The sequence below is a fragment of the Sparus aurata genome, chromosome 1 (genome assembly GCF_900880675.1).
Source record: "Sparus aurata chromosome 1, fSpaAur1.1, whole genome shotgun sequence".
Classification (NCBI taxonomy): Eukaryota; Metazoa; Chordata; class Actinopteri; order Spariformes; family Sparidae; genus Sparus; species Sparus aurata.
This window is the reverse complement of record NC_044187.1, coordinates 16,655,776-16,683,474: the sequence shown is the minus strand read 5'-3', so window position 1 is coordinate 16,683,474 and position 27,699 is coordinate 16,655,776. Positions and strand designations below refer to the sequence as shown.

General features: G+C 39.5%; 1 protein-coding gene and 1 pseudogene across 1 annotated transcript; both read left to right on the top strand.

Annotated features, from left to right (window-relative positions):
- The first annotated feature begins 224 nt into the window (after positions 1-224).
- Positions 225-9,726, top strand: LOC115591220 (hydroperoxide isomerase ALOXE3-like). Its single transcript, XM_030433016.1, has 14 exons — positions 225-388; positions 720-924; positions 1,084-1,165; positions 2,743-2,865; positions 2,985-3,088; positions 3,487-3,653; positions 3,809-3,952; positions 4,487-4,690; positions 4,887-4,973; positions 5,088-5,257; positions 7,536-7,657; positions 7,805-7,905; positions 8,080-8,250; positions 8,467-9,726. The coding sequence occupies exons 1-14, from the start codon at positions 245-247 to the stop codon at positions 8,644-8,646; spliced, it is 2,004 nt and encodes a 667-aa protein (XP_030288876.1). The 5' UTR covers positions 225-244; the 3' UTR covers positions 8,647-9,726.
- Positions 9,727-15,826: 6,100 nt separating this feature from the next.
- On the top strand, positions 15,827-27,078 carry LOC115589865 (hydroperoxide isomerase ALOXE3-like; annotated as a pseudogene).
- The last annotated feature ends 621 nt before the right edge of the window (positions 27,079-27,699 follow it).

Here is a 27,699-nt window from a genome sequence, read left to right as displayed (position 1 = left end):
GATCCAGTCTGCAGAGGTTCTGAATTAGGGCTAATCTTTTACTAATACAAGTGCTGCACTGCTCTGGCAAACACGTTTCTATTTGGTTCTTGAAAAGTTGAACATGAACTAATACGTTGTTTTATCCGTATTTTAAAGTTTTTTTGCATTCAGTTTCCTGTAATGACAGTCAACCTAATCGGTGCTGAAAATGATTATTATCATTCTCTCCCCCATCAGGATTCTTCTGCTTTCCAGAGTGAAAATGGTGGATTATGAAGTGACCATATTCACCGGCAATCGCGCCTATGCCACCACTATGAACAATGTCTTCGTTAAGCTGGTGGGCACAGATGGGGAGAGTGATCGCACGTGGGCCAAAGGACCTTTATCTGTCCTGACAGGAACAGTAAGTCTCAAATATACTTCTAAAATTGTACAGGACCTTTCCTCATGAGATGATACAAAGCCTCATTTAATACCAATTTAGAAAGAAAAGCTGATGTAAGCCCTCAGCAACTCAGACTCATATGCGCTGCAACAAGGTATGTGCTAAAACACAACTCTTCAAACCTAAAAAAGTCCCATTATGAGCTCCATAAGCTGATGTTATGCAAAGTTCCCTTCTACTTTCAGTAACTGTATGCCAATTATTGTGACGTTACAGCTCCATTCTTGGTTATCAAATGAAATGTATCTCCACCTTGATGTTTTTCAAATGTTTTCTGGTTTTATTCCAGGAGTATCGTTTTACCGTGTCCTGCACTAAATCCATTGGAAAGCTGGTTCTGATAGAGCTGGACAAACAGCGTTTCTTGGTGTTCCCTGAAGATGCCTGGTTCCCTGCCAAGGTGGAAGTAAAATCCCCTGAGGGAGACGCCTACACCTTTCCCATCTACCGCTGGATCACTGACAGCGAGGTGCACCGCTTCAGAGAGGGAACAGGTTTGTTGAAACTGCTTGTCTGACACCTGCGGTGATCAACGTAATGAGACATTCAAAAAAAGAGAAGTTGCAAAAGCTAGATTATAAGGAGGTTTACAAAGAGTAAAAATATGCAAACACATCAACAAGTTGAAACTTTATTGTGGTTCTGTCTTTCAGCTCTGAGGGACTTTGAAGACAAGAATCCTCTCGGCATGTACAGTCGGGAGAAAGAGCTGAAGCAGCGAGCAGAAGATTATCGGTGAGATCTTCGAGCTTACACATTTTAGATTTACACGCCCCAAAACTAACATGTCTTGTTTGGAAATATTTCTATATGATGAGAATTCTTAAACACTTTTTTTAGATCTGCAAGGGTCTATTGATTGTGAATGCTGAGTCAGCAACTACATTTTCCAATTTGTATCTTCCGCATTTTTTTACTTAAAAACATTATTCAAACATCAAAATAATCAGCTCCATTGAGAATTGTCTGCCATAACTTTTCTCTTTTATATCACACATACTTTTCAAAATATTCAGTGTTTTCTGACAGCATATATTCCCCTTTAAATGGAATGGTGGAATGTTCAAAGATAATATTTGTTCAAGCTTTTTCATCTGCTCATTCATGTTATCAACTAAACACTCTTTTGAAGATTTTAGGTATTATTCAACTTTCAAATCACATTAAAACTGTTTTCCAGAATATTCAATTTTATCTGAAGCTTAGTTACAATGGCCATCATTTTGTCTCTCTTCCATCATTTCCAACATTCACTGAGACTTTCTCATATTAATTCAGTTTGTTTGTAACATTAATATTTTCTACACATGCACAGTTCAAATGTTCACTATTTTCTATCTTATTTGAGGAAGAAGAAAGTGTGTGAGGGGTCAACCTCATCCAAAATCTCTGAGAAATGAACTCTTGAGTCAAACAGTAGTTACCCTCACCATGACAGCCTTTGATTACAACTGGCAGGACATCTGAGACAGATTTGCTAATGAGTACAGTTTGATACACAGACATGGACACACATGTACAAACACATTCAAACAATCACATGCAAGCGTGTGCACGCATACACACACACACACACACACACACACACACACACACACACACACACACACAGACACAGTGTACTTAAATTTGGTTATCTCTTTACCACTTTTCCAACCACTTTAACTGTAGTTAGTGTTCATCTGCTCAGTCATTCTTTAAGCAAGGAAGTCCATTTAAATACTGTAATTACCTCATATTTAACACATCAGAAGTTTATATAAGTTTTCTGTCCCATTCATAGTATTTGACTCTTTCGCAGTGTTTTAAGTCTTCAGTTTGCTTCAGCTGCTTTTCTGTACAAATACAAGCAACAATCAGCTGAGTTTAGTTCCTCCTCCATCAATGTAATCTAGTTGCCAGACTACAGTATATTTTATTGATTCATCCTTACCCTATTGTTAAAACTCCTCATACTCATGATCAAAATTCAGTTTAGCATCAGCTTTTCAAAAAATCTTGAAGATGCTATTTGGAAGAAAAGTAGATATTTGAGTCTCATTCTCAACATGTCAAATAATGACACTTTGGGATGGCATCCGACCCGTCCTAAAATCGCAAAGTTTCAGTTTTTGATGAGTAATTCCACATCCTACTCATATTTGTTTTGTTATTTCACCATTCATCTCGCCGAGCGTCAGCATTTCAACAGTGTGATTTCAATGTTGATTACATGACTACGTGTCGAGTATATAATGCTTGCATACTCTAAATTGAAAAGCAACTACAGTGGTATCTAACTGTTGGAAGCTTGACTCTCTGTTTTTTCCCAGGTGGAAAGTGTATGCAGAGGGAATGCCTCACTGCATAGAGGCAGAAGGACCTCTTTCTCTGCCTCCTGAGGTCCGCTTCTCCTTCACCAAGTTTACACAGTTTGCCTTCACTGCAGCTGCAGGGTAAAATCCTCAAATTCTATCAGATATCTATCAATATGACTATGTTCCTGTCTCTCTGCCTGTTGATCAAAAGTATTTGATGCAAAACAATAATGTTACTTTTTTCCTTTGTTATCCAGGCTGACTGAGCTGAAACTGGAGGGGTTGGCTGATTGCAAGGAGAAGTGGACGGAGATTGAGGGTATCGATCGCGTGTTCTGGTGCAAAGAGACTGCCATGTCAGGTACTGTGCTATCATGGTAGTTTGATGGAATTGATACTTGATGCATGATAGTATACATCCAACTATATTTATTCAGACATTACATTGGATTTTATTATGCTACCTTAAACCTTTTATGATGTCTTTATTCCTGAGATAAGCCATGACTTTTGACTGAATACTTAATAATCTATTGGCTTCTGTACTTTGCTCACTAAATGGATAAAAAAAATACAAAGGGGAATTTGTGTATAAATATGCAGTAAGTTTCCTAATTTTAGGCACATGAGAAAATATGTGACATAGAGTCTGTGACTCTGATTTCTCTTAAACACATGCATTTCACATGCAGTAGAAGCCATAAGATCGAGTGAAGTTGTACTGCAACTCAGGGAGGTAAATCTCTCTCCTTTTCCCAGAATATGTCCAGGAACATTGGAAGGAGGATGCATTTTTTGGCTACCAGTATCTGAATGGAGTGAACCCCATGTTGATCAGACGTTGCACCACCCTGCCCAGTAACTTTCCTGTCCCTGATGGGATGGTCTTCCTCCGTGGTCAGTCTAGCTTGAAAGAAGAAATAGAGGTGATTGTCTTGACCTTGATTGATCCTAGTATCAGAGTCATGTTTTGACACACATGTACAGTTGGAATTACATGTTGCACTTTCATGTTCACTTAGCATAAATAATATCTGCACTGTATACATGTGGGTCAAGTTGTTTCTCATTTTTCTCACAGAAAGGCAACATATTCTTGGTGGACTACAAACTTTTGGATGGAGTGAAAACAAACACCATCAATGGGAAGAAGCAGTACTTGATGGCTCCTCTGGTCCTTTTGCACAAAACACCTCAAAATGAGCTGATGCCAATTGCTATTCAGGTGAGATTAGTTCTCAAATATCACACCAGCTGCAATGCCAACATACCCAAGTCATGTAAAAATGTTCCTCGACGAGTCATATCCAAGTTTGACAGGCTGACATGAGAGTCACATACAGAAGTCAATAAAAAAATATCAGCACACATTTCTCCAAAACTTTAACAACATATCAGGTCCACGGTCGTGACAAGAATCCAAAATAAACAAAACTCCAGCTACAAATAAATAGTCTTCTTAATTACTGTGGGCAAAAAACAAATGAGTTTCAACCAGAAGCCATCATGGAACCGATGATGGCTTGACTTGTTTTTTACAAACACAAAGACAAGTCAGTTATATTTACATGACACACAACTATTGCTGAAAATGTGAATTGGGAACAACAGCTTATCAAACTGAAAAGAATCATCTACACAGCAGAACAGATCTGCAGTAAACTGTCAAACATACAAAAAGTATTTATTTATTATCCATCAGTCCTGGTGATGGATCAAATGGACTGAATGAACCTCATCCCTCTTCCTTCTCCTGCAGCTGAAGCAGACTCCAGCAGACGACAACCCCATTTTCTTTCCTACTGATTCTGAGTACGACTGGCTGATGGCCAAGATCTTTGTGAGAAGCGCAGATTTCAACTTGCATCAACTCAACGTTCACCTGCTGCGCACTCACCTGCTGGCTGAAGTGTTTGCAGTGTCACTGCTGCGCAACGTGCCCATGGTGCATCCTCTGTACAAGGTAACTGTGAGAGAGAACACTGAATCAACTGTAGTCTAAGTCTATTCAACCTGCTGGTTTTGGGATCTTAAAAAAGTTGGTGAACCAAAATGTTTTAATTTGTATATTTTTACAATTATTTCACAGTGAAGCATCAAGATATCTGAATTTATTAAGAAGTAATAGTGTAACTAAAAAAGTTCCTCTTCTCCCTCAGCTCCTCATACCTCACACTCGCTACACTCTGCAGATCAATCTTTTGGCTCGAAATCTTCTGATATCTAAGACTGGAATTTTCACAGAGGTATAAAATGACCAACATGCCCAGTAGATCTTAACTTAAATACTTCTTTTCTTTCAATATCATATATGGTATTTTTCTCTTTCAATAATTTTAACATATTTGACTGTTGCCTAGTTTGCAGCATCTGGTGGAGAGGGTATGATCGAAATCCTGAAGGGATCACTGTCTTCGATGACCTACAGCTCCCTCTGTATACCAGATGACATTGCTGAGCGTGGACTGGAGGCTGTGCCAAACTTCTACTACAGAGATGATGGACTCCGGCTGTGGAAATACATCCACAGGTGCTGTAGGCAGTTTCCACCATGCATTTTTCTTAGAGCTGATATGATATTAATGCAAAATCAAAAGAAAAGTTTGCATGATTTTATAATTTAATATTAAAGCTAGGGTCTGTAATGTTGTTCAGAAACACATTTTGTTATACTGGGTGAAATGATCCTGCTATCCTGAGAGTAGCCAATACATTATGTATTCAGAAAAAGGAACGAAAATAATCAGACCTCTGTGGCAGCTGTAGGACTGAGAAAAATCTGACCAATCCGTGCCATCCGGCCCGGATAGCACGGATTGGTCAGATGCCTTCATGTCTGGTTCTGTTCCTCCCTCCTCTGCGCGTGCACACGTTACGTTTCACTGTTGCCGGAAATAGTCAGCACACTCCTCTGCAGAAATACGGAGTTGCAGTAGAAGACGTTCATTTGGTTACAATGGCAGAGAAAACGCAGCCAGCGTTACTTGTAACAGCTCACCCCGCTAAAAAGGCAAAGAAAAGAAAGCCTGAGGCAGAAAAGGCTGCAACGAAAAAGGCTCTGGATAAAGAAAGAAGTCGACCAAGTCAACATCGGTGTGGTGTTTGAGCGGTGTAGACAACAGGGGCATGTGAAGGGCTTGAAAAGTGATGCAGAGGTTGCTCTCTTTCTGTTGGACAGGTAATTATTTGTTTTGTTTCAGGGGGATTTGTTATTTTCATGAAATATGTGAGGTTTGCCAACTTGGCTACGTTTGCAGCTTGTATTAACCCAATGCTAATGTTAGCTTCTTTGTGTGTTGTTTATAGCCATGAGAATGGCTAATGAGTCTGCCCAATTTCCACTGGATAGGGGTCCGCTGCGTTGCGGCTCCGATCCGGTTTTGCTCCGCCTTCCGGCAATCCCCACCGGTTGCGGTTTGAGTCTGCAAAGGTGCAGTACGGCAGACAGCTGGCCTCACGATGTGTGCTGGTGTCAACACGGAGTGTTTTATGTTGAAAAGTAACCGGATGTAGTTTGTTATTTTGGCGCTTGACTTCCTGTCTGCTCCGTGCTAAATTCAGCCGAATTGCTGCGTCGTGCTCCGGCATCTCGTTCTCCCTGCGGAGTCCCACTAACAGATGCACGTTCAAGTTTGTGGGGGAGTGGCTCTGGACGGAGCACTGACGGGATGGGGAGGGGGGGTGGAACTTAGAGGAGGTGCCACTTTCAAATCTTGCTAGCTCTCTTGCTAGCTCTCCACGATTGTAGACCCTAGCTTTAATATACTGTTAATTATAAAATAAATGTCTATGTATGTACATATTTACCTGATGGGCTTAAAAGGATAGTTCGGTTTTTTTGAAGTGTGGTCATATAAAGTACATATCTATAGTCGATCTGTTTCCTACCGTAATCACCGCTCAGCGCAGCCTCAGTTTGGAGAAGTAGAGAGCCGCTCCAGCCCAGACGCTCAGCTTTGTACTGCAGTGAACGGGGTTCAGCAAAAAAGCGAAATTAACCACCTAAAACAAGACTCACCTAAAAAAATTTACATCAGTTCAAGTGTACGTTTACGTATAGGTAATATTCACACCGCTTTACATCACGGTCAGACCGTGCTTTCTTTGGGCACTACATTTTCTCAACCACAGAACCTCCGTATCCCTACGCATTAGCGTAACTGGGCAACAGCTGATCTGCGAGCGGCGGCTGGACGAGAGGTTTTCTTTCGATAAAAACGAAACTTAACTCTCCTTATCCTTCCACATTAGCGCTCATGCATAGGGATACGGCGTTCTGTGGTTGAGAAAATGTAGTGCCAAAAGAAAGCGCAGTCTGACGGCGATGTAAAGCTGTGTGAATTTTACCTATACAACGTACACTTGACCTGATATAGATTTTTTTAGGTGAGTCTTGTTTTAGGTGGTTAATTTCGCTTTTTTCCTGAACCCCGTTCACTGCAGTACAAAGCTGAGCCTCTGGGCTGGAGCGGCTCTCTACTTCTCCAAACTGAGGCTGCGCTGAGCGGTGATTACGGTAGGAAACAGATCGACTATAGATATGTACTTTATATGACCCCACTTCAAAAAACCTGAACTATCCCTTTAAAGGAGAATACAAAAACTGTCACACTGTGTTGCGTGGATGTAGGTGAGTTCAGCTAAGAGAGAGATACCAGCACGTTGACATGGTCAAAGAAACTTATGTTACCGTAGTCAGTCATAATGTGTTGGTCTCAGTTTGCAGTGTCTTAATACTGCTGTGTTTAGAAATAATATATAACTCAACTAGGAATGATTTTTACAGAACTTATCCACATTTCTTAAAGGTTCGTGCAGGGAGTGCTCAGCTTTTACTACAAGACTGACGCTGAGGTCGAGGGAGACTCAGAACTGCAGAAGTGGATTTCCGACATTTTTGTTCATGGATTCCTCTCCCAAGACTGCACAGGTGAGCTTTAAAGAAAACTCAACCGTAAAGATTATAAATGTGCACATTAATGTACCATTTTATAATCATTATGTAAGAAAAAATCTAACTTTAATTTAGTCATCTAGATGTCTTTAAACAGTGGAGTTTATTCTTTTTAATTCTCAGGAATTCCTCAGAGCTTCACCTCTGTGGCTGAGATGGTCAAGTTTGTCACTATGGTGATCTTCACCTGCTCAGCACAGCACGCGGCTGTCAACTCTGGACAGGTGAATCTTCTTATTACTGGTTTAATGCTATTTTTGTGGAATGGGTTTATGAGATTTTGCAGTTCTCTCTAAACTGGAAAGATAAATAAATAATATGAATAAACAATAGTAATGAATGTAAAAATAATTAATCTGAAAAATTATATAAATAATAACAAGGGTATTGCATTGCAGTATGACTATGGTGGCTGGATGCCCAACGCCCCCACCTCCCTGCAACTTCCTCCACCAACCAAAAAGAGGACAACAAGTGAGGCCACGATGCTGGAGACATTCCCTGATATCAACACAACAGCTAATGGAATGGCCGCCTTGTGGCTACTCAGCAAGCAGTCCACTGACTTTGTAAGTGCTTCATGAACAATTCAAGTTGTGTAAAGTACTGTAGGTCAATATATCATTACATCCAAAATACTACCTTTGAGCCAACGTAAGAAACCCTACTGACTTTCTGTAACTTTACATTATGTTGCCAATAGTCTGTTTGATAAACATGCAATTGTTTTAAAAATAAATAAATAAACTTGAAATGTAAACTGAATATATGATTGATCTCATCAGGTCCCTCTTGGCTACTATCCGGAGGAGCATTTCACTGAGGAGACTCCCTGCAAGCTGATAAAGGAGCTTGATGGAGAACTTAAAGTGCTAAAAACGCGCATCGAAGTCAGAGATGAGACTCTGAAAGTCCCATACACATACCTGAAACCAGAGAAAGTAGAAAATAGTGTGGCCATCTGAGTATCAGGTGATGTGAGCTCCTCAGCGGTGGGCAGAAGTCAGATTCACATTAACAAAGGATCTGCATGTTCTGTGTTTAACTGATAACTGTACTTCTGCATGTGTACGCTTATATTTTTCTCTTTTCCTACAGCCTACTTGATTTAACTGTGGTGAAAATGTACTCTTTTATTTCCTAAATCCATATTATAAAATGTATATACGTGTTGTTAGTGAACATACAGGGCATCTAATCAAACTATATTACTGGGGGACTGATGTGATTTTGCACACTTATTGTAACGCTGTAGAAGTAAACTGTGCCTCATAACTTATCATCATGGTGAAGTTTAAATAACTGTAGGGACCTATGCTTTGCTAAATTTACTTTATGTTTTTTTATGTATCTGTGTGTTAAAAATCTGTATATGTGTGTTACTGAAAGGAAGACAAAAACTCTGCGTGCACTGTGTCTGTTTTAACTTATGTGAGTTGTCACACAGAACATAGTTTGTTTAATACAGTAGAATGGAGGTTCTTGTCACCAGAGAAAGAGATCTTGTCTCCGTGGTCCTGTGCTCCAACACCTGTCTGCAAAAGTCAGGTTCACGTGAACAAAAATGAGAAAGGATCTGCATTCTTCTGTTTTTAACTGATAATTGTACTTCTGCATGTGTACGCTGATGTTTTTCTCTTTTCATTCAGCCTACTTGATTTAACTGTGGTGAAAATGTACTCTTTTATATCCTAAATCCATATTATAAAACATATGTTGTTAGTGAAAATACAGGGCATCTAATCAAACTATATTACTGGGGAATGATGTTATTTTGCACACTTATTGTAACGCTGTAGAAGTAAACTGTGCCTCATGACTTATCATCATGGTGAAGTTTGAATACTTGTAGGGGCCTGTGCTTTGCTAAATTTACTTTATGTTGTTTTATGGATCTGTGTCAAAAAAGGCCATTACTGAAAGGAAGACAAAAACTCTGATCTTGTCTCCATGATCCTGTGCTCCAACACCTGTATGGCCTTAGACACTAAGATGTTTTCCTCTCAATCTATTCTGCATTTAATAAAGAGCTGATTTAACACCCATCTTCAGTGTTTCACCTCTCCGAAAAAAAGAAGAAATCCACTCACAATTGCAAATGTAAAACAAGTTTCTGACGTTACAAACACGTGTTCTTAATTCTCTGTTGCACTTTCTACATCTGGATGGCGTTCAGTCCTGCCATGTACAGTACATCTCAAGTCACATTTAGAATTGGATCATGAATAAAATAACCGCAAACTACATTGGTATGAATCCAAATTCAAAAAGATTTCTCTGTGATCTGACTGCAATAAATTAATCAAAAGGACAGAGAAATAACATCATAAATCCGTCTTGTAAAAAGCCTACATTCATGCTTCATGAGGTCTTGTAGTGTAGTATGCTGTGTGTAGTCTTACTTTCTCGCTCACAACCCTTCACGGCAGCTCATTATTTGTGAACCTTTTCATTCTTGTAAACAACGCTGAACAAACAAGGCGCCCCGAGCTGCAGTCAACACATCATAACTTGAGGCACAACTGAATTTACAGGTATTCAGTAATACTGTAATGACATGTGTTTTAATAGAATTTTTGCTTGAAATGCAGACTTTCGTAATCAGAAATTATTATCCTGGAGCAAAATTAGGGTATTTTAGGAACAACACCAACATGGTGAAATCAGACAGGTTAGACTTCAACACAGAGGTGCTTTGAGCTAATTGCAACAAATGCTAACCAACTCATATAAATTATTTTTCTGCAGGTATGGTGTTTACACGGTCACAATCTTATTTTACAAATAAATATTATGATCTGATGAAAAGTAAAAAAATCACCAATGTTATCACAGTGAGAGATGTTGGAAAAAAATTTAAAGGCAATCTGACTGAAAGTTTCTGTGACATTCATTCACCAACGTCAGTGCGAACCTAATGCGGCACTAGAGGAACATTTAGGGTATCACAGGGTCCATCCTCTGGGGACCATGATGACGGAACATCCAGTAGGCCTGGTTGCTAAGATATTTCTGTGTGGACTAAAGTAGAGGCCGCACTGCTAACATGACTAAAAATAGGGATCTTTAAAAATATATTGCAGCATGATCATAAAGCTACACTTCAAAAAGTATTAAGAGGACATATTATGCTCATTTTCAGGTTCACACTTTACATTTTGAACAGTTCACATGTATTTTATGTGCCTATAAGAACAGGTTTATATGTTGTAATAAAAAAAAAAACACATTATTTTTCTCATACTGGTAATGGTCTCATACTGGTGTTTTAAGCTTCCAGCTAGCTGCATTTCTACTGTGAATATCACTACAATGGTCGCTTCTGAACAAAAACTTTGCCATATGATAGAGAAGGAATCTGATCCGTATCAGCCTCAGCCTCACTGCCCAGCAGGCCACTAAACGTTACAGATTTGTAATAGTCTTTGTATAGTTTTACTGTGACAAACTAATAAATTCCTGCAGCTTGACCATTTCTTTTTCCCAAGTAGCTGTAATCTTTACTTCAAGGCATGTCTATTAAGTACTTTTAAACATAGCAGCAACACACAAACAAAAATACCAAAAATGAAGTAAATCCACTCCTGATATCCTCGGTTGGTAGAAGTCATTAAATGTATAAAATATGGGCAGAGCTACCGGGTCTGAAGAGAATGATTCCCTTTGGCATGGAATTTGGGTTTGTAATTTTACAGACATTTTACATGCAAAAAAAGCTGCTTAAAACACTAAAGGAAAGGGAAAATCCAGAAACCATGATATAGTCTCTTTCATCAATCATTGCAGTATGACTATGTTGGCTGGACGCCCAAGACACCCATCACCCTGCAACTTCTCCCACCAACCAGTAAAGGGAAAACACATGAGGCCACAATACTGGAGACATTCCCTGACGTCAACGCAACAGTTCATGGAATGGGCACCGTGTGGCTACTCAGCAAGCAGTCAACTGACTTTGTATGTGACAAAACATCATGAAAAATAACATAAACCATATTCATTTTTAAGTTGTGTAAAGTACTGCAGGACTTCTTTAAAAATTACATAAATTGCTATTTATATTCAAGTTGTGTAAAGTAGGTCTATATACCATCACAGCCAAAATACCACTTTTGAGCCACTGCTAACATCCTGTTCATTTCCACTTTAAATGTATGATTGATCTCACCAGATCCCTCTTGGCAACTATCCAGAGGAGCATTTCACTGAGAAGATTCCCCACAAGCTAATAAAGGAATTTCAAGGAAAGTTTAAAGTGCTCGAAACGCACATCGAAGTCAGAAACGAGAGTCTAGAAGTCCCATACACATAGTTGAATCCGACCGAGGTAGAAAAAATGTGTGGCCCTTTGAGTATCAGATGGTGTGAGCTCCTCAGCAGTGGGCAAAAGTCAGGTTCACATTAACAAAATTGAGAAAGGATGTTCTGTTTTAACTGATACTTCACTTCTGCATGTGATCATTGTCCATCCATCCATCCATCCATCCATTTTCGTCCGCTTATCCGGGGCCGGGTCGCGGGGGCAGCTGCCTGAGCAGGGACACCCAGACTTCCCTCTCCCCGGACACTGCCTCCAGCTCTTCCGGGAGGATCCCAAGGCGTTCCCAGGCCAGCTGAGTGACATAGTCACACCAGCGTGTCCTGGGTCTTCCTCGGGGTCTCCTCCCGGCGGGACATGCCAGGAACACCTCCCGAGGGAGGCGTCCCGGGGGCATCCGAAACAGATGCCCGAGCCACCTCAGCTGGCTCCTCTCGATGTGGAGGAGCAGCGGCTCTACTCCGAGCTCCTCCCGGGTGACAGAGCTCTTCACCCTATCTCTAAGGGAGCGCCCTGCCACCCTGCGGAGGAAACTCATTTCGGCCGCTTGTATCCGGGATCTTATTCTTTCAGTCATGACCCAAAGTTCATGGCCATAGGTGAGGGTAGGAACGTAGATTGACTGGTAAATCGAGAGCTTCGCCTTTCGGCCCAGCTCTCTCTTCACCACGACAGACCGATACAACACCGATCCGCCTGTCAATCTCACGCTCCATCCTTCCCTCACTCGTGAACAAGACCCCAAGATACTTAAACTCCTCCACTTGAGGCAGGAACTCTCCCCCAACCTGGAGGGAGCAAGCCACCTTTTTCCGGTTGAGAACCATTTTTGGGATTTGGAGGTGCTGATTCTCATCCCAGCGGCTTCACACTCGGCTGCAAACCGCCCCAGGACATGCTGGAGGTCCTGGCTCGAAGGAGCCAACAAGACCACATCATCCGCGAAAAGCAGAGATGAGATCCAGTGGCTCCCGAACCAGATCCCCTCTGGCCCGTGGCTGCGCCTAGAAATTCTGTCCATAAAAATAATGAACAGAACCGGTGACAAAGGGCAGCCCTGCCGGAGTCGAACATGCACTGGGAACAGGTCTGACTTGCTGCCAGCAATGCGAACCAAGCTCCTGCTCCGTTCGTACAAGGACCGTACAGCCCTTAAAGGAGAACTTCGGTCGATTTAAACATGCAGCTTCACTGCTCAAGCTACCCTTGACTGGCCAGTACCAAAAACGCAAACACTTTTGGTCCAACCATTACAGAGCTCCTTGAACGGAGAGTTAGCAGTGACAGCTAACAGCATGGGGTCAGAACTTTACACTGTGTTTTAAGCATCTCAACATGCTCCACATCTCACACCAAAAGGTATGCAACATCAGCAGACACCTTACAACACAGCACTGTAGCGTTTATGACTCACACTGAGCAAAAAAGTGGTTAAAACAGTGTGTTTGTGCAAGGAGCTACATACCGTTTGTTTACATCCATGTCGTAGACCAAACGAGTCAATCTGTCGAGCGTGTGCTTACTCCCTCACTGGCAGCGACGGAAACTTGAATTTTGCAGACAGAAACGTATTCCAGCATTTTCGTTTTTCTGTTCATAACGTACATGTTCATGTTACAGCCTGCCATGATCCATTAGCCTTACAATAGCCTGTTATGAGTCCATTCGCTCTGCACCGAGAGCTAGCCTGTTTGCTCATGCTAATGGTTCTTGCAGGGAGCAGAGCAGAGAGTGCCTGCTACCAGGTTATAACTTAAAATAAAGTGCATATATAACCTGGCTATATAATAACCTGGAAAAGACGTAACCAAAATAACAAATTAATTTAAAAAAATAAATAAATGAAAAACAACAGGCCAAGGGGTACATGTTTTTTTTCCAAGTTAACCAAAACCCCAACATCTAATGTTGACAAAAAACTAAGTGGTGTGTAGCCCTAATCGCCTCGGTCTTCATAAGCTGTCCGGTCTGCGTCAGTCATGTCACCTCTCCGCCTTTGGCAGTTTTCTGAATAAAATGAAGAAGAGCGGAGAGGAGACTATCTTTCAGACCGGCTCTGCTTCTTCTTCTTCTTTTTTTTTTTTTTCTTTTCCTCACTCATGGGGCAGGCGCAGTGGACTATTCAGCCAATCATGACCGTTGTTCTGAGGCAAACGCATGCACGTCACTCGTAGCTCACATTTAGAAAAGCACGATTGGCTGGAAACTTGTCACATGGAAACAGATGCCTTCAGGGTTCACAAAAAAAACTCCAACGGACAGTTGCGACAGGCTGATTACAACCAATTACAACCACACATTCACGGAATGGTCAAATTATCGTATATTTGGCCTTTTTTGGGATTATTGATCGTACATCATACAGAGGGCAAAATGATCGTACAAATACGATAATTATCGTACACCTGGCAACACTGGGTCCCTCATAAAAGTGTAATAAAAATGTCATACATAATTTTTTTTTCACTTTGACCGCATCACATCTTTTCAACAACTTCAGACCTAACCATAGATATAAGATTTTTTAAAATATTTTTAAAATGTTTTTTATGTTTTTTTTTTAACCTTTTTGTCATAAAACACCTCAATGATTTTCTCAATGATAAAAACACAAAATATCAATATTTTCCAAAATTAAGGTGCAAAGTTGAATATTTAGGATGAGGTTATTACAGCCTTGACAAGACCAATATTTGATTACAACGTTGATTTTGATGCATTATTATTTTTGGAGCAATGAGAGTTTATTCAACAAACGTACAAGTTCCAACCTTGGGACCCAAAATGGTCTCTTATTAAAGTGTAATAAAAATGTCATATATATATATATTTTTTTCCCCTGTATTTTGAAGGCAGCAGCTTAGATTTATTAGGTATTCATGGGAAAAGCATTACAATATGTCAGGATTACAGTATATCAAAAAGAGTCGGGCCCGAGGTGAAAGGTTGTAGGTATAGATGCGAATCTCCTATTCTATACACCTTACAATAGAGGGGATAATGGAATTTTAGAAATAATAATGAAAATCCTGGCCAAGTTTCATATAATTAGCCTTTAAACTGGCCGAGATATTGAGAATCAAAGAAGGCAAAAAGGCAGAATGTACAGAAACAAGAAAGAGTGACATGAAATGGGGAGAAAATGAGTGTGGAGGACATGTACCAAAGAACCCCAGGGTGGTTTCAAACCGTGGGGTAGTGGCAAGGAGACAGCCTCTGTACATGTGGCATGATCTACTAATTGAGCCACTGAGAAACTGCAAAAAGTGGTGTTTTTTAATAGATATATAGTACCTGTCAAATAAGCAAAGAGAGTTTCATTGTTTTTCTGGTGGTATTTACCAGAACTCTACGTACCAATCGTGGCACTACTGAACACATTGTCATATTATTATTATTACATAAAAAACATTCAGGTATTGCTACAAGTGTAATCAAACATGCAATCAACATACGCATGCTTGTGTGAAGTTTGCAATATGTTGGAGGTTTTTCTTAAAGTGGGAAGATTGGGACTTAAACACAAACCATAGTATCATGAGCCATGTGCATTATCCTCTTTGCCATGGAGCAGCAGGTGTGGGTCCAGTCTGCAGAGGGTCTGAATTAGGGCTAATCTTTTACTAATACAAGTGCTGCACTGCTACTGCAAACACGTTTCTATTCTGTTCTTGAAAAGTTGAACATGAACTAATATGTTGTTATATCCATATTTTAAAGTTTTTTTGCATTCAGTTTCCTGTAATGACAGTCAACCTAATCGGTGCTGAAAATGATTATTATCATTCTTTCCCCCATCAGGATTCTTCTGCTTTCCAAGAGTGGAAATGGTGGATTATGAAGTGACCATATTCACCGGCAATCGTGCCTATGCCACCACTATGAACAATGAACAGAGTGATCGCACGTGGGCCAAAGGACCTTTATCTGTCCTAACAGGAATAGTAAGTCTCAAATATCCATCTAAAACTCTACAGGACCTTTCCTCATGAGATCACACGAAGCCACATTTAACACCAATTTAGAAAAAGCTGATGTAAGCCCTCAGCAACTCAGACTCATATGCGCTGCAACAAGGTATGTGCTGAAACACAACTCTTCAAACCTAAAAAATTCCCATTATGAGCTCCATAAGCTGATATGTTATGCAAAGTTCCCTTCTACTTTCAGTAACTGTATGCCAATTATTGTGACGTTACAGCTCCGTTCTTGGTTATCAAATGAAATGTATCTCCACCTTGATGTTTTTCAAATGTTTGCCTTTATTCCAGGAGCATCGTTTTACCGTGTCCTGCACTAAATCCATTGGAAAGCTGGTTCTGATAGAGCTGGACAAACAGCGTTTCACGTTGTTCCCTGAAGACAACTGTTTCCCTGCCAAGGTGGAAGTAAAATCCCCTGAGGGAGACGCCTACACCTTTCCCATCTACCGCTGGATCACTGACAGCGAGGTGCACTACTTCAGAGAGGGAACAGGTTTGTTGAAACTGCTTGTCTGACACCTGCAATGATCAACGTAATGAGATTACAAGGAGGTTTACAAAGAGTAAATTTATGCAAACACATCAACAAGTAGAAACTTTCTTGTGGTTCTGTCTTTCAGCTCTGAGGGACTTTGAAGACAAGGATCCTCTCGGCAGGTACAGTCGGGAGAAAGAGCTGAAGCACCGAGCAGAAGATTATCGGTGAGATCTTCGAGCTTACACATTTTAGATTTACACGCCCCAAAACTAACATGTCTTGTTTGGAAATATTTTTATATGATGAGAATTCTTAAACACTTTTTTTAGATCTGCAAGGGTCTATTGATTGTGAATGCTGAGTCAGCATTAACAAAATATATTTTACATTTTTTTTTAATGATTTCTTCCACCTACTTTTTCCAATTTGTATCTTCCACATTTTTTTACTTAAAAACATCATTCAAACATCAAAATAATCAGCTCCATTGAGATTTGTGTGCCATAACTTTTCTCTTTTATATCATACATACTGTTTTCTGACAGCATATATTCCCCTTTAAATGGAATGGTGGAATGTTCAAAGATCATATTTTTTCAAGCTTTTTCATCTGCTCATTCATGTGATCAACTAAACACTCTTTTGAATATTTAAGGTATTATTCAACTTTCAAATCACATTAAAACTGTTTTCCAGAATATTCAATTTTATCTGAAGCTTAGTTACAATGGAAGTCAATTAGAAAACCCATGGTCACCATTTTGTCTCTCTTCCCTCATTTCCAACATTGACTGGGACTTTCTCATACTGATTCAGTTTGTTCATATCGTTTATACTTTCTACACATGTACAGTTCAAAAGTTCACTACTTTTTAGCCATTCTCAGCGTTTTACGTTAATGTGTATGTAAGTGAATGTCTGTAGCTACATTGAAGGACTCTTTAAGCTTTAAAATATTCTGCAAATCCTGTCTTCTAAGTGCTCCAAGTCCCACAGTTTTCACTGACATGAGAGCAGTTACTGTCTCTGAGGAAGAAGAAAGAGTGGAGAGGTCAACCTCAGCTAAAATCTCTGTGAAATGAACTTTTGAGTCAAACAGTAGTTACCTTCACCATGGCAGCCTTTGATTACAACTGGCAGGACATCTGAGACAGATTCATTCAAACAATCACATGCAAGCATGTGCACACAGACACACACACACACACACACACAGACACAGTGTACTTAAATTTGGTTATCTCTTTACCACTTTTCCAACCACTTTAACTGTAATTAGTGTTCATCTGCTCAGTCATTCTTTAAGCAAGGAAGTCCATTTAAATACTGTAATTACCTCATATTTAACACATCAGAAGTTTATATAAGTTTTCTGTCCCATTCATAGTATTTGTTTGTCCTCAGTTTCCTTCAGTTACTTTTCTGTACAAATACAAGCAACAATCAGTTGAGTTTAGCTCCTCCAGCAATGTAATCTATTTGCCAGACCACAGTATATTTTGAGGATTCATCCTTATCCCATTATTAAGACTCCTCGTAGTCATGATCAAAAATTCAGTTTAGCTTTCATCAGCTTTTCAACAAATCTTGAAGATGCTATTTGGAAGAAAAGTAGATTTTTGAGTCTCATTCCCAACACGTCAACTAATGTCACATTGAGATGGTGACTGACCTGTCCTAAAATCCCAAAGCGTCAATTTTTGACAAAATAAAAAAAAACAGCTTTTCTTACAAATAGCACCTTTAAATTATTCCACATCTTTCTCACATGTTTTTCGTTATTTCACTATTCAACTCGCCGAGCGTCAGCTTGTCAACAGCCGTGATTTCTTCAGAAATTGTTAAATTGCATGTGTTGAAAAACTGCAAAATTGCATAATTGCAATGTTGAATACGTGAATTTGTGTCAAGTATATAATGCTTGCATACTCTAATTGAAAAGCAAATACAGTGGTATCTAACTGTTGGAAGCTTGACTTGTTTTTTCCCATGTGGAAAGTGTATGCAGAGGGAATGTCTCACTGCATAGAGACAGAATGACCTCTTTCTCTGCCTCCTGAGGTCCGCTTCTCCTTCACCAAGTTTACACAGTTTGCCTTCACTGCAGCTGCAGGGTAAAATCCTCAAATTCTATCAGATATCTATCTATATGACTGTGTTCCTGTCTCTCTGCCTGTTGATCAAAAGTATTTGATTCAAAACAGTAAAGTTACTATTTTCCTTTATTGTCCAGGCTGACTGAGCTGAAACTGGAGGGGTTGGCTGATTGCAAGGAGAAGTGGACGGAGATTGAGGGTATCAATTGGGTGTTCTGGTACAAAGAGACTGCCATGTCAGGTACTGTGCTATCATGGTAGTTTGATGGAATTGATACTTGATGCATGATAGTATACATCCAACTATATTTATTCAGATATGACATTGGATTTTATTATGCTACCTTAAACCTTTTATGATGTCTTTATTCCTGAGATAAGCCATGACTTTTGACTGAATACTTTATAATCTATTGGCTTCTGTACTTTGCTCACTAAATGGATAAAAAAAAATACAAAGGGGAATTTGTGTATAAATATGCAGTAAGTTTCCTAATTTTAGGCACATGAGAAAATATGTGACATAGAGTCTGTGACTCTGATTTTTCTTAAACACATGCATTTCACATGCAGTAGAAGCCATAAGATCGAGTGAGGTTGTACTGCAACTCAGGGAGGTAAATCTCCCTCCTTTTCCCAGAATACGTCCACGAACAGTATCTGAATGGAGTGAACCCCATGTTGATCAGACATTGCACCACCCTGCCCAGTAACTTTCCTGTCACTGATGAGATGGTCTTCCTCCGTGGTCAGTCCAGCTTGAAAGAAGAAATGGAGGTGATTGTCTTGGCCTTGACTGATCCTAGTATTAGAGTCATGTTTTGACACACATTTACAGTTGGAATTACATGTTGCACTTTCATGTTCACTTAGCATAAATAATATCTGCACTGTATACATGTGGGTCAAGTTGTTTCTCATTTTTCCCACAGAAAGGTAACATATTCGAGGCGGACTACAAACTTTTGGATGGAGTGAAAACAAACACCATCAATGGGAAGAAGCAGTACTTGATGGCTCCTCTGGTCCTTTTGCACAAAACACCTCGAAATGAGCTGATGCCAATTGCTATTCAGGTGAGATTAGTTCTTAAATATCACACCAGCTGCAATGCCTACATGCCCAAGTCAGGTAAAAATGTTCCTTGACGAGTCATATCCAAGTTTGACAGGCTGACAGTAGAATCATATACAGAAGTCAATGAAAAAATATCAGCACACATTTCTCCAAAACTTTAACAACATATCAGGTCCACGGTCGTGACAAGAATCCAAAATAAACAAAATACCAGCTACAAAAAACATTCTTCTTAATTACTGTGGGCAAAAAACAAATGAGTTTCAACCAGAAGCCATCATGGAACCGATGATGGCTTGACTTTTGTGTTTTTCAAACACAAAGACAAGTCAGTTATATTCACATGACAAACAACTATTGCTGAAAATATGAATTGGGAACAACAGCTTATCAAACTGAAAATAATAATCTGCACAGCAGAACAGATCTGCAGTAAACAGTCAAACATACAAAAAGTATTTATTTATTATTAACCAGTCCTGGTGATGGATCAAATGGACTGAATGAACCTCATCCCTCTTCCTTCTCCTGCAGCTGAAGCAGACTCCAGCAGACAACAACCCCATCTTCTTTGCTACTGACTCTGAGTACGACTGGCTGATGGCCAAGATCTTTGTGAGAAGCGCAGATTTCAACTTGCATCAACTCAACTTTCACCTGCTGCGCACTCACCTGCCGGCTGAAGTGTTTGCAGTGTCACTGCTGCGCAGCGTGCCCATGGTGCATCCTCTGTACAAAGTAACGGTGTAAGAGAATCCTGAATCGACTGTAGTCTGAGTCTATTCAACCTGCTGGTTTTGGGATCTTAAAAAGTTGATGAACCAAAATGTTTTAGTTTGTATATTTGTACAATTATTTCACAGTGAAGCATCAAGATATCTGAATTTATTAAGAAGTAACAGTGTAACTAAAGTTCCTCTTCTCCCTCAGCTCCTCATACCTCACACTCGCTACACTCTGCAGATCAATCTTTTGGCTCGAAATCTTCTGATATCTAAGACTGGAATTTTCACAGAGGTATAAAATGACCAACATGCCCAGTAGACCTTAACTTAAAAACTTCTTTTCTTTCAATATCATATATAGTATTTTTATTTTCTTACTATAATTTCAACATATTTGACTGTTCCCTAGTTTGCAGCATCTGGTGGAGAGGGTATGATCGAAATCCTAAAGAGATCACTGTCCTCGATGACCTATAGCTCCCTCTGTATACCAGATGACATTGCTGAACGTGGACTGGAGGCTGTGCCAAACTTCTACTACAGGGATGATGGACTCCGGCTGTGGAAATACATCCACAGGTACTGTAGGCAGTTTCCACCATGCATTTTTTTTATAGCTGATATGATATTAATGCAAAATCAAAATGACAAGTTTACATGATTTTATATTTTAACATTAATATACTGTTAAATGTAAAATAAATGTCTATGTGTACATATTTAACTAATGGGCTTAAAGGGGACGATACAAAAACGGTCACACTGTGTTGCGTGGATTTAAGTGAGATCGGCTAAGAGAGAGATACCAGCACGTTCCAAGAAACTTCCGTTACTGTTGTAAGTCATAATGTGTGTGTCTCAGTTTGCAGAGTGTCTTAATACTGCTGTGTTTATAAATAATATACAATTCAACTAGGAATGATTTTTACAGAACTTATCCATACTTCTAAAAGGTTTGTGCAGGGAGTGCTCAGCTATTACTACAAGACTGACGCTGAGGTCGAGGAAGACTCAGAACTGCAGAAGTGGATTTCGGACATTTTTGTTCATGGATTACTCTCCCAAGTTTGCACAGGTGGGCTTTAAAGAAAAACTCAACCGTAAAGATTATAAATGTGCACATAAATGTACCATTCTATTATCATTATGTAAGCAAAAATCACACTTTAATATAGTCATCTAGATGTCTTTAAACAGTGAAGTTTTTTCTTTTCAATTCTCAGGAATTCCTCAGAGCTTCACCTCTGTGGCTGAGATGGTCAAGTTCGTCACCATGGTGATCTTCACCTGCTCAGCACAGCATGCGGCTGTCAACTCTGGACAGGTGAATCTTCTTAGTACTGGTTTAATGCTATTTTTGTGGAATGGGTTTATGAGATTTTGCAGTTTTCTCAAAACTGGAAAGAAGAATAAATAATATAAATAAACAATAGTAATGAATGTAACAATAATTAATCTGACAAATTACATAAATAATAACAAGGGTAATTAAAGCTGCAAGCAGCGATGAACGGGCCCTCGCAGTCCACGCATGTCGGGGCATACTGCTGTCGATGCATGCTGCCGTCGGGCTTGTCCACGCAACACCCTCTATTTAAGTTCTTCCTATGATTTGGTGGGCTGCTCCTCCTGTCGGTATTAAAGAACATCTGAAAAGGCTGAAAAGCTGAAAGCAATATATTATAAGTGTTGGAATAAGCAGTACAATGTCCAACAAAACATTAGCAGAGGCAATGCATGCTAAAAAGCATGATAGCTTTACATACTGACCACAGTACCACAGTTAATAATTCGACCATTAAACTCTATTAACAATAAACATGGTTACAATCACAACAAATAGACTGAGTTGCAATATTGGCATTATAAACGCAATATTCATCATTAAGTCCTCACGATCCAAATGTAGCTGCAGTGCTAGCAAATGGCAGCTAACTACTACTGAGACACAGGCTACTGAGCTAACGCAAACTCACACAACATATTTCCATTTAAATATCACAAACTGCAATAGTGATCAAATTATCCATAACTACAAGCAGAAACCACTCACATTTCCTCAAGAATGCACACATTATTAGCGAAACACACAGAAAGTCCATGCAGCTTCACACAGTCTGCTCACAGACTGGTCTGCTGCATTTCAGTGTGACTGAGCATGTCCTGACTTGTTTACTGCTAGTTGTCTTTGCACCAATAGAGAGTGCTGTTGGACCTTGACCTGTAGAGCTTTCTTACAGTTTCTGTGGCTGCACAGATGCTGGAGCAGTAGCAGAGCCAAAGTTGAAAATGTTCCCATAAGAATGAATAGGAAAACACCTCCCAAACTCCTGCAACTTTTGAAGAAAATGTAATGGTTATCACCAAAATAGTTAGTATTGAGTAACATAAGACATTGCTGAACTCTGTGATGTCTTTTTTTATTTCTGTAACGTGAAAAATGAGGGCAGCAGAGCGCAAGATAAAACATGTACCGTCTGCTCTCCTCCAGAAATGTAGGCTTAAAATTAACATTGCGGCTTATGGGGGAGTTGCTGGAGTGCTTGTCGCTCTGGGGCTGTGAAGTAAAAGATGTGGGATCCAAATCAAGCTGAAGAGAATTTTTTCTCCAGATTTCTAGCTGCTTTCCACTCTAGCGATGATGTCACGCACTCTAGCTCACGCAATACACACCCATAATAAAATCAGAAGATGGCCTAAAAATACTTAAAACTAAAACTGTGATGATTTCAAAACCATAAAAGTCTTTATAAAGCTGAGTACATGCCCAATAGTTCAAGGTCTTCTGACTCATTAAAAGGTGGAATGGTGTCTGTAGCTCAAAGTATGAAGCACAAGAAGCGGTTGAAATTCGATGAGTTTTGAAGAGGATTTGAAGATTTTCCTATTTACCTTCATTCACACTAATTAGACTGCAACCAGAGTGCCACCTATTGGCCGATTTGCACCAAATTTTACACAAAGCCTCATCAGTCCATGGAACATAATAATAAACATTTATGTGATAATCAGACAGTATTTTGTAAAGATGTGTAAGATTGTCTGTTTTAAACACCATATGCAGGAAGTTGTTGTCTTATATTTTGGGCATTTTATGGACTATCAAAATTCTTTTGATACATTTTTGTAAAGAGGGTCAACAGATGCTACATGCAAAGTTTGGTGCAAATTGGTCAAATCGTCTAGGAGGAGTTCGAAAAAGTAGGTTTTTCATTTATTGTGATTATACAAATGGAAAGTTACCGCGAAAGTGGGCGTGGCCCACACAATTCAGCTGAATTGAGGGAACATGTTTAACAATGTGCGACACATTATGTGGGAGTTATGAGCCAAAAACGCTTTCATGTGGAAAATAGCGCCACCTGCTGATCATTTTTGGTGTGTGAGTTACAGGGGCCATTCTAGACCATCCCTATGAATTTCATTTCAGTGTTATGGTGTGGGCACAGTGCCAAATATAAAATTAAACTGGCACCATAGCACCATCTAATGTCGGATCGGTAAACCCTTCACATCAGCTCTCCTCAGGAGGGCACTGACAATAACTACACTAAGTTTTGTGTTAATCCGATGAACCGATGTGGAGATATAAAATACTTAAATTTAAAAAGCGCCACCTTGTGGTCATCGCCTAAAATGTTTCACAGAGCCTCAGTTGCTCATGGGGGAGTAGTAACCTGAGTTTCCTGAGATATGCAACGCTTCCTGTTTGTAACGAAATCTGCAGAAAGTATTTATATAATAACTTGAGTAATTCCTTTGACTATCAAAATTCTTTTAATTTTCGCCAGGTGTGACTTATATTCCAAGTTTGGTGAGTTTTGGGGTATGTTCAGGCAGTGAAAAATGTGATCATTTGGGCCGAAGAAAAATAACCATTTCAAATACAATAGGGTCCTTGCAGGTTCCCTGCTCGGGCCCTAATTATAGCTGCTGCGCAGCGATGGTCGGGTCCGGGCTATTTTTGGCAAATTTAGGTAATTCTGAGCAAACAAACAAACAAACAGGAAAATAGGAAGACAAGACAGTTGATAACAATGTTCATTTTGGACCACTTGAGGCTTGAACTCACAACTTCTGGAACCAAAGACTTTCATCTTTCGTTCTAAGCTTATTGGCCAGTGGCAATACAACAGTGGCTTCACAAATTGAGTAAGCCATTCACTGTTGTGCAGGCAGATTTGAAACCACTGTAAAAAATTCAGTTATCAAGACAAACATCTGAAAATACACATATTGCAGCATGGAGATGTTGGTAATTTGTTTTTAAAAATGATTGATTTGCTCCATAAGTGAATAACTGATGTTTAAAAATGCTGCTTGCATTGACTGCAATTATTCACATGAGAGCAGAAATCAAAATGTTTTCAAAAATTAAATTTTTTAGGTAAAATTCTGATATTTGTCAAACATCATCTACCATGACTCTAAAAAATGTTAAATTTTTTCATGAACATTGAAGATTTATTTATCAATTTGCAGGTATATGTTTACAGTAGTGTTCACAGTCAAACATTTTCATGCACTGTAGGCAAAAATTGTGGGAGGAGATATAAGTTTTACAGTTTAAAAAAAAAACAGAGTGATGGACTTCATAATTTTTAATAGGTTTAAATGTACAAAAGTTTCTTTAGTATTGGGGCTACAGTTTGATGAAAGTGTGAAGTTCTAGCGGGTTGATTTGTTATGAATTTTCAATGTTTTGAACTTTAGATGCTTGCTGTAGCGCCACCATCAGGACTATTGGCTTGGGTTTACAGCTGAGGTAATCCGGCATGAGACTGGACCTTTGTGCAAAATTTGGTTAGCTTTCACTCATGGTCCGGTTCAACCTATTTGTTTTTATTTAATTTAGAAGCTTGCTGTGATGCCACCATCAGGACAATTGTCTTGTGTTTTGATCTGTCATCATCATCATCGCTGGGTCTCAAACCCACAACCCCTGACACCAAGAACCAGCTCCTAACTCACTGAGCTAATTGGCTGGAAGTGAGACCTCCTGTGTAGCTTCATTGTCGACTCTGGGAGTCACTGTCCGGGCAGCTGTTGTCAAGGCAGATTTCAAAAATGGTCAAAATGTCAGAAATTCTGTTACCTGAACAAAAATCTGATAATACATAAATTGCATCTTGACAGCATGGAAATGTTGGTGATTTGTTTTTAACTGTTTTTAAGAGAAAATCTGATGTTTAAAAATGCCACTCTTACATTGACTCCAGTTGTTCCCATGAGAGCAGAATTCAATTCAAAATGTTCTCAAAAATTTTGTTTTTGAGATAAATTCAGATTTTTGCCAGACTTCATCAACCATGACTCCAAAATATTCTCAATTTTGTTCAGGAAGATTGAACATTTATTTAGCAAGAATTTGATAGTAGATGTTTACAGTACTTTTTACAGTCAAATATTTTGATGCACTGTAGGCTTAATTTTTCATAAATCTAAAATCCGAGAAACAAGTTTTGTGGAGGACGGTCTGAAGATGCTCTCTAGCAAGTTTGGTGACAATTGAGCAAAAATTGTGGGAGGAGTTTTACAGGTGACAACTGAGTGATGGACTTCATAATTTGTAATGAGTTTAAGTTGACTAAAGTTTCAGCAGTATTGGGGCTACAGTTTGCTGAAAGTTTCAAAACTGTAGCATGTACTGTTGATTTTGTAGGAATTTTTAAGTTTTTAAAATGTAAACGCTTATTGTGCCCCCCCCCCCCCCCCCCAGGAGGAATATTGACATGCCCTTGGAATTAAGTAAATCTGGCATGGGGCCAGACATTTCTGCAAAGTTTGGTGAGTTTTCACCCATGGGAAGTATGACTTCCTCGGAAGAAAGAAGAAAGAAAGAAAGAATTCCTAAGAATACAATAGTGTCCTGGCAGCTTAGGTGCCTGGACCCTAAGACAGAATTCCTAGGAATACAATAGTGTCCTGGACCCTAAAGAAAGAAAGAATTCCTAGGAATACAATAGTGTCCTGGCAGCTTAGCTGCCCGGACCCTAATTCCTAGGAATACAATAGTGTCTGGGCAGCTAACAACCGTAATAATAATCCTAATTATAAACAAAAGTCCACTGTGGCTTTTTTAATCAGTCATATGTTAATCATTCATTGCAGTATGACTATGGTGGCTGGATGCCCAACGCCCCCACCTCCCTGCAACTTCCCCCACCAACCAGAAAGGGGACAACAAGTGAGGCCACGATGTTGGAGACATTCCCTGATATCAACACAACAGCTAATGGAATGGCCGCCTTGTGGCTACTCAGCAAGCAGTCCACTGACTTTGTAAGTTTTTAATGAACAATTCAAGTTGTGTAAAAGTACTGTAGATCAATATATCATTACACCCAAAATACTACCTTTGAGACAACTCAAGAAACCCTGCTGACTTTCTATAACTTTACATTATGTTGCCAATAGTCTGTTTGATAAACATGCAATTGTTTTAAAAATAAATAAATAAACTTTGAATGTATGATTAATCTCATCAGGTCCCTCTTGGCTACTATCCTGAGGAGCATTTCACTGAGGAGTATCCCTGCAAGCTGATAAAGGAGCTTGATGGAGAGCTCAAAGTGCTAAAAACACGCATCGAAGTCAGAGATGAGACTCTGAAAGTCCCATACACATACTTGAAACCAGATATGGTAGAGAATAGTGTGGCAATCTGAGTATCAGATGATGTGAGCTCCTCAGCGGTGGGCAGAAGTCAGATTCGCATTAACAAAGGATCTGCATGTTCTGTGTTTAACTGATAACTGTACTTGTGCATGCTTATCTTTTTCTCTTTTCATACAGCCTACTTAATTGAACTGTGGTGAAAATGTACTCTTTTATATCCTAAATCCATATTATAAAACGTATGTTGTTAGTGAACATACAGGGCATCTAATCAAACTATATACTGGGGGACTAATGTTATTTTGCACACTTATTGTAACGCTGTAGAAGTAAACTGTGCCTCATGACTTATCGTCATGGTGAAGTTTAAATAAGTGTAGGGACCTATGCTTTGCTGAATTTAGTTTATATTGTTTTATGTATCAGTGTGTCAAAAAAGGCCATTACTGAAAGAAGACAAAAACAATGAGTGCACCGTGTCTGTTTCAACTCACGTGAGTTGTCACACTGAACATAGTTTGTTTAATACAGTAGAATGGAGGTTCTTATCACCAAAGAAAGAGATCTTGTCTCCATGATCCTGTGCTCCAACACCTGTATGGCCTTAGACACTACGATGTTTTCCTCTCAATCTATTCTGCATTTAATAAAGAGCTGATATAACACCCATCTTCAGTGTTTCTCCTCTCTGAAAAAGAAGAAATCCCCTCACAATCACAAATG

Coding starts and splice junctions, on each gene's coding strand:
- LOC115591220 (XM_030433016.1), top strand. CDS start 245: ATGGTGGATTATGAAGTGACCATATTCACCGGCAATCGCGCCTATGCC. Junction 3,953..4,486: donor TGATGCCAATTGCTATTCAG/GTGAGATTAGTT, acceptor CTTCTCCTGCAG/CTGAAGCAGACTCCAGCAGA. Junction 4,691..4,886: donor TGGTGCATCCTCTGTACAAG/GTAACTGTGAGA, acceptor CTTCTCCCTCAG/CTCCTCATACCTCACACTCG.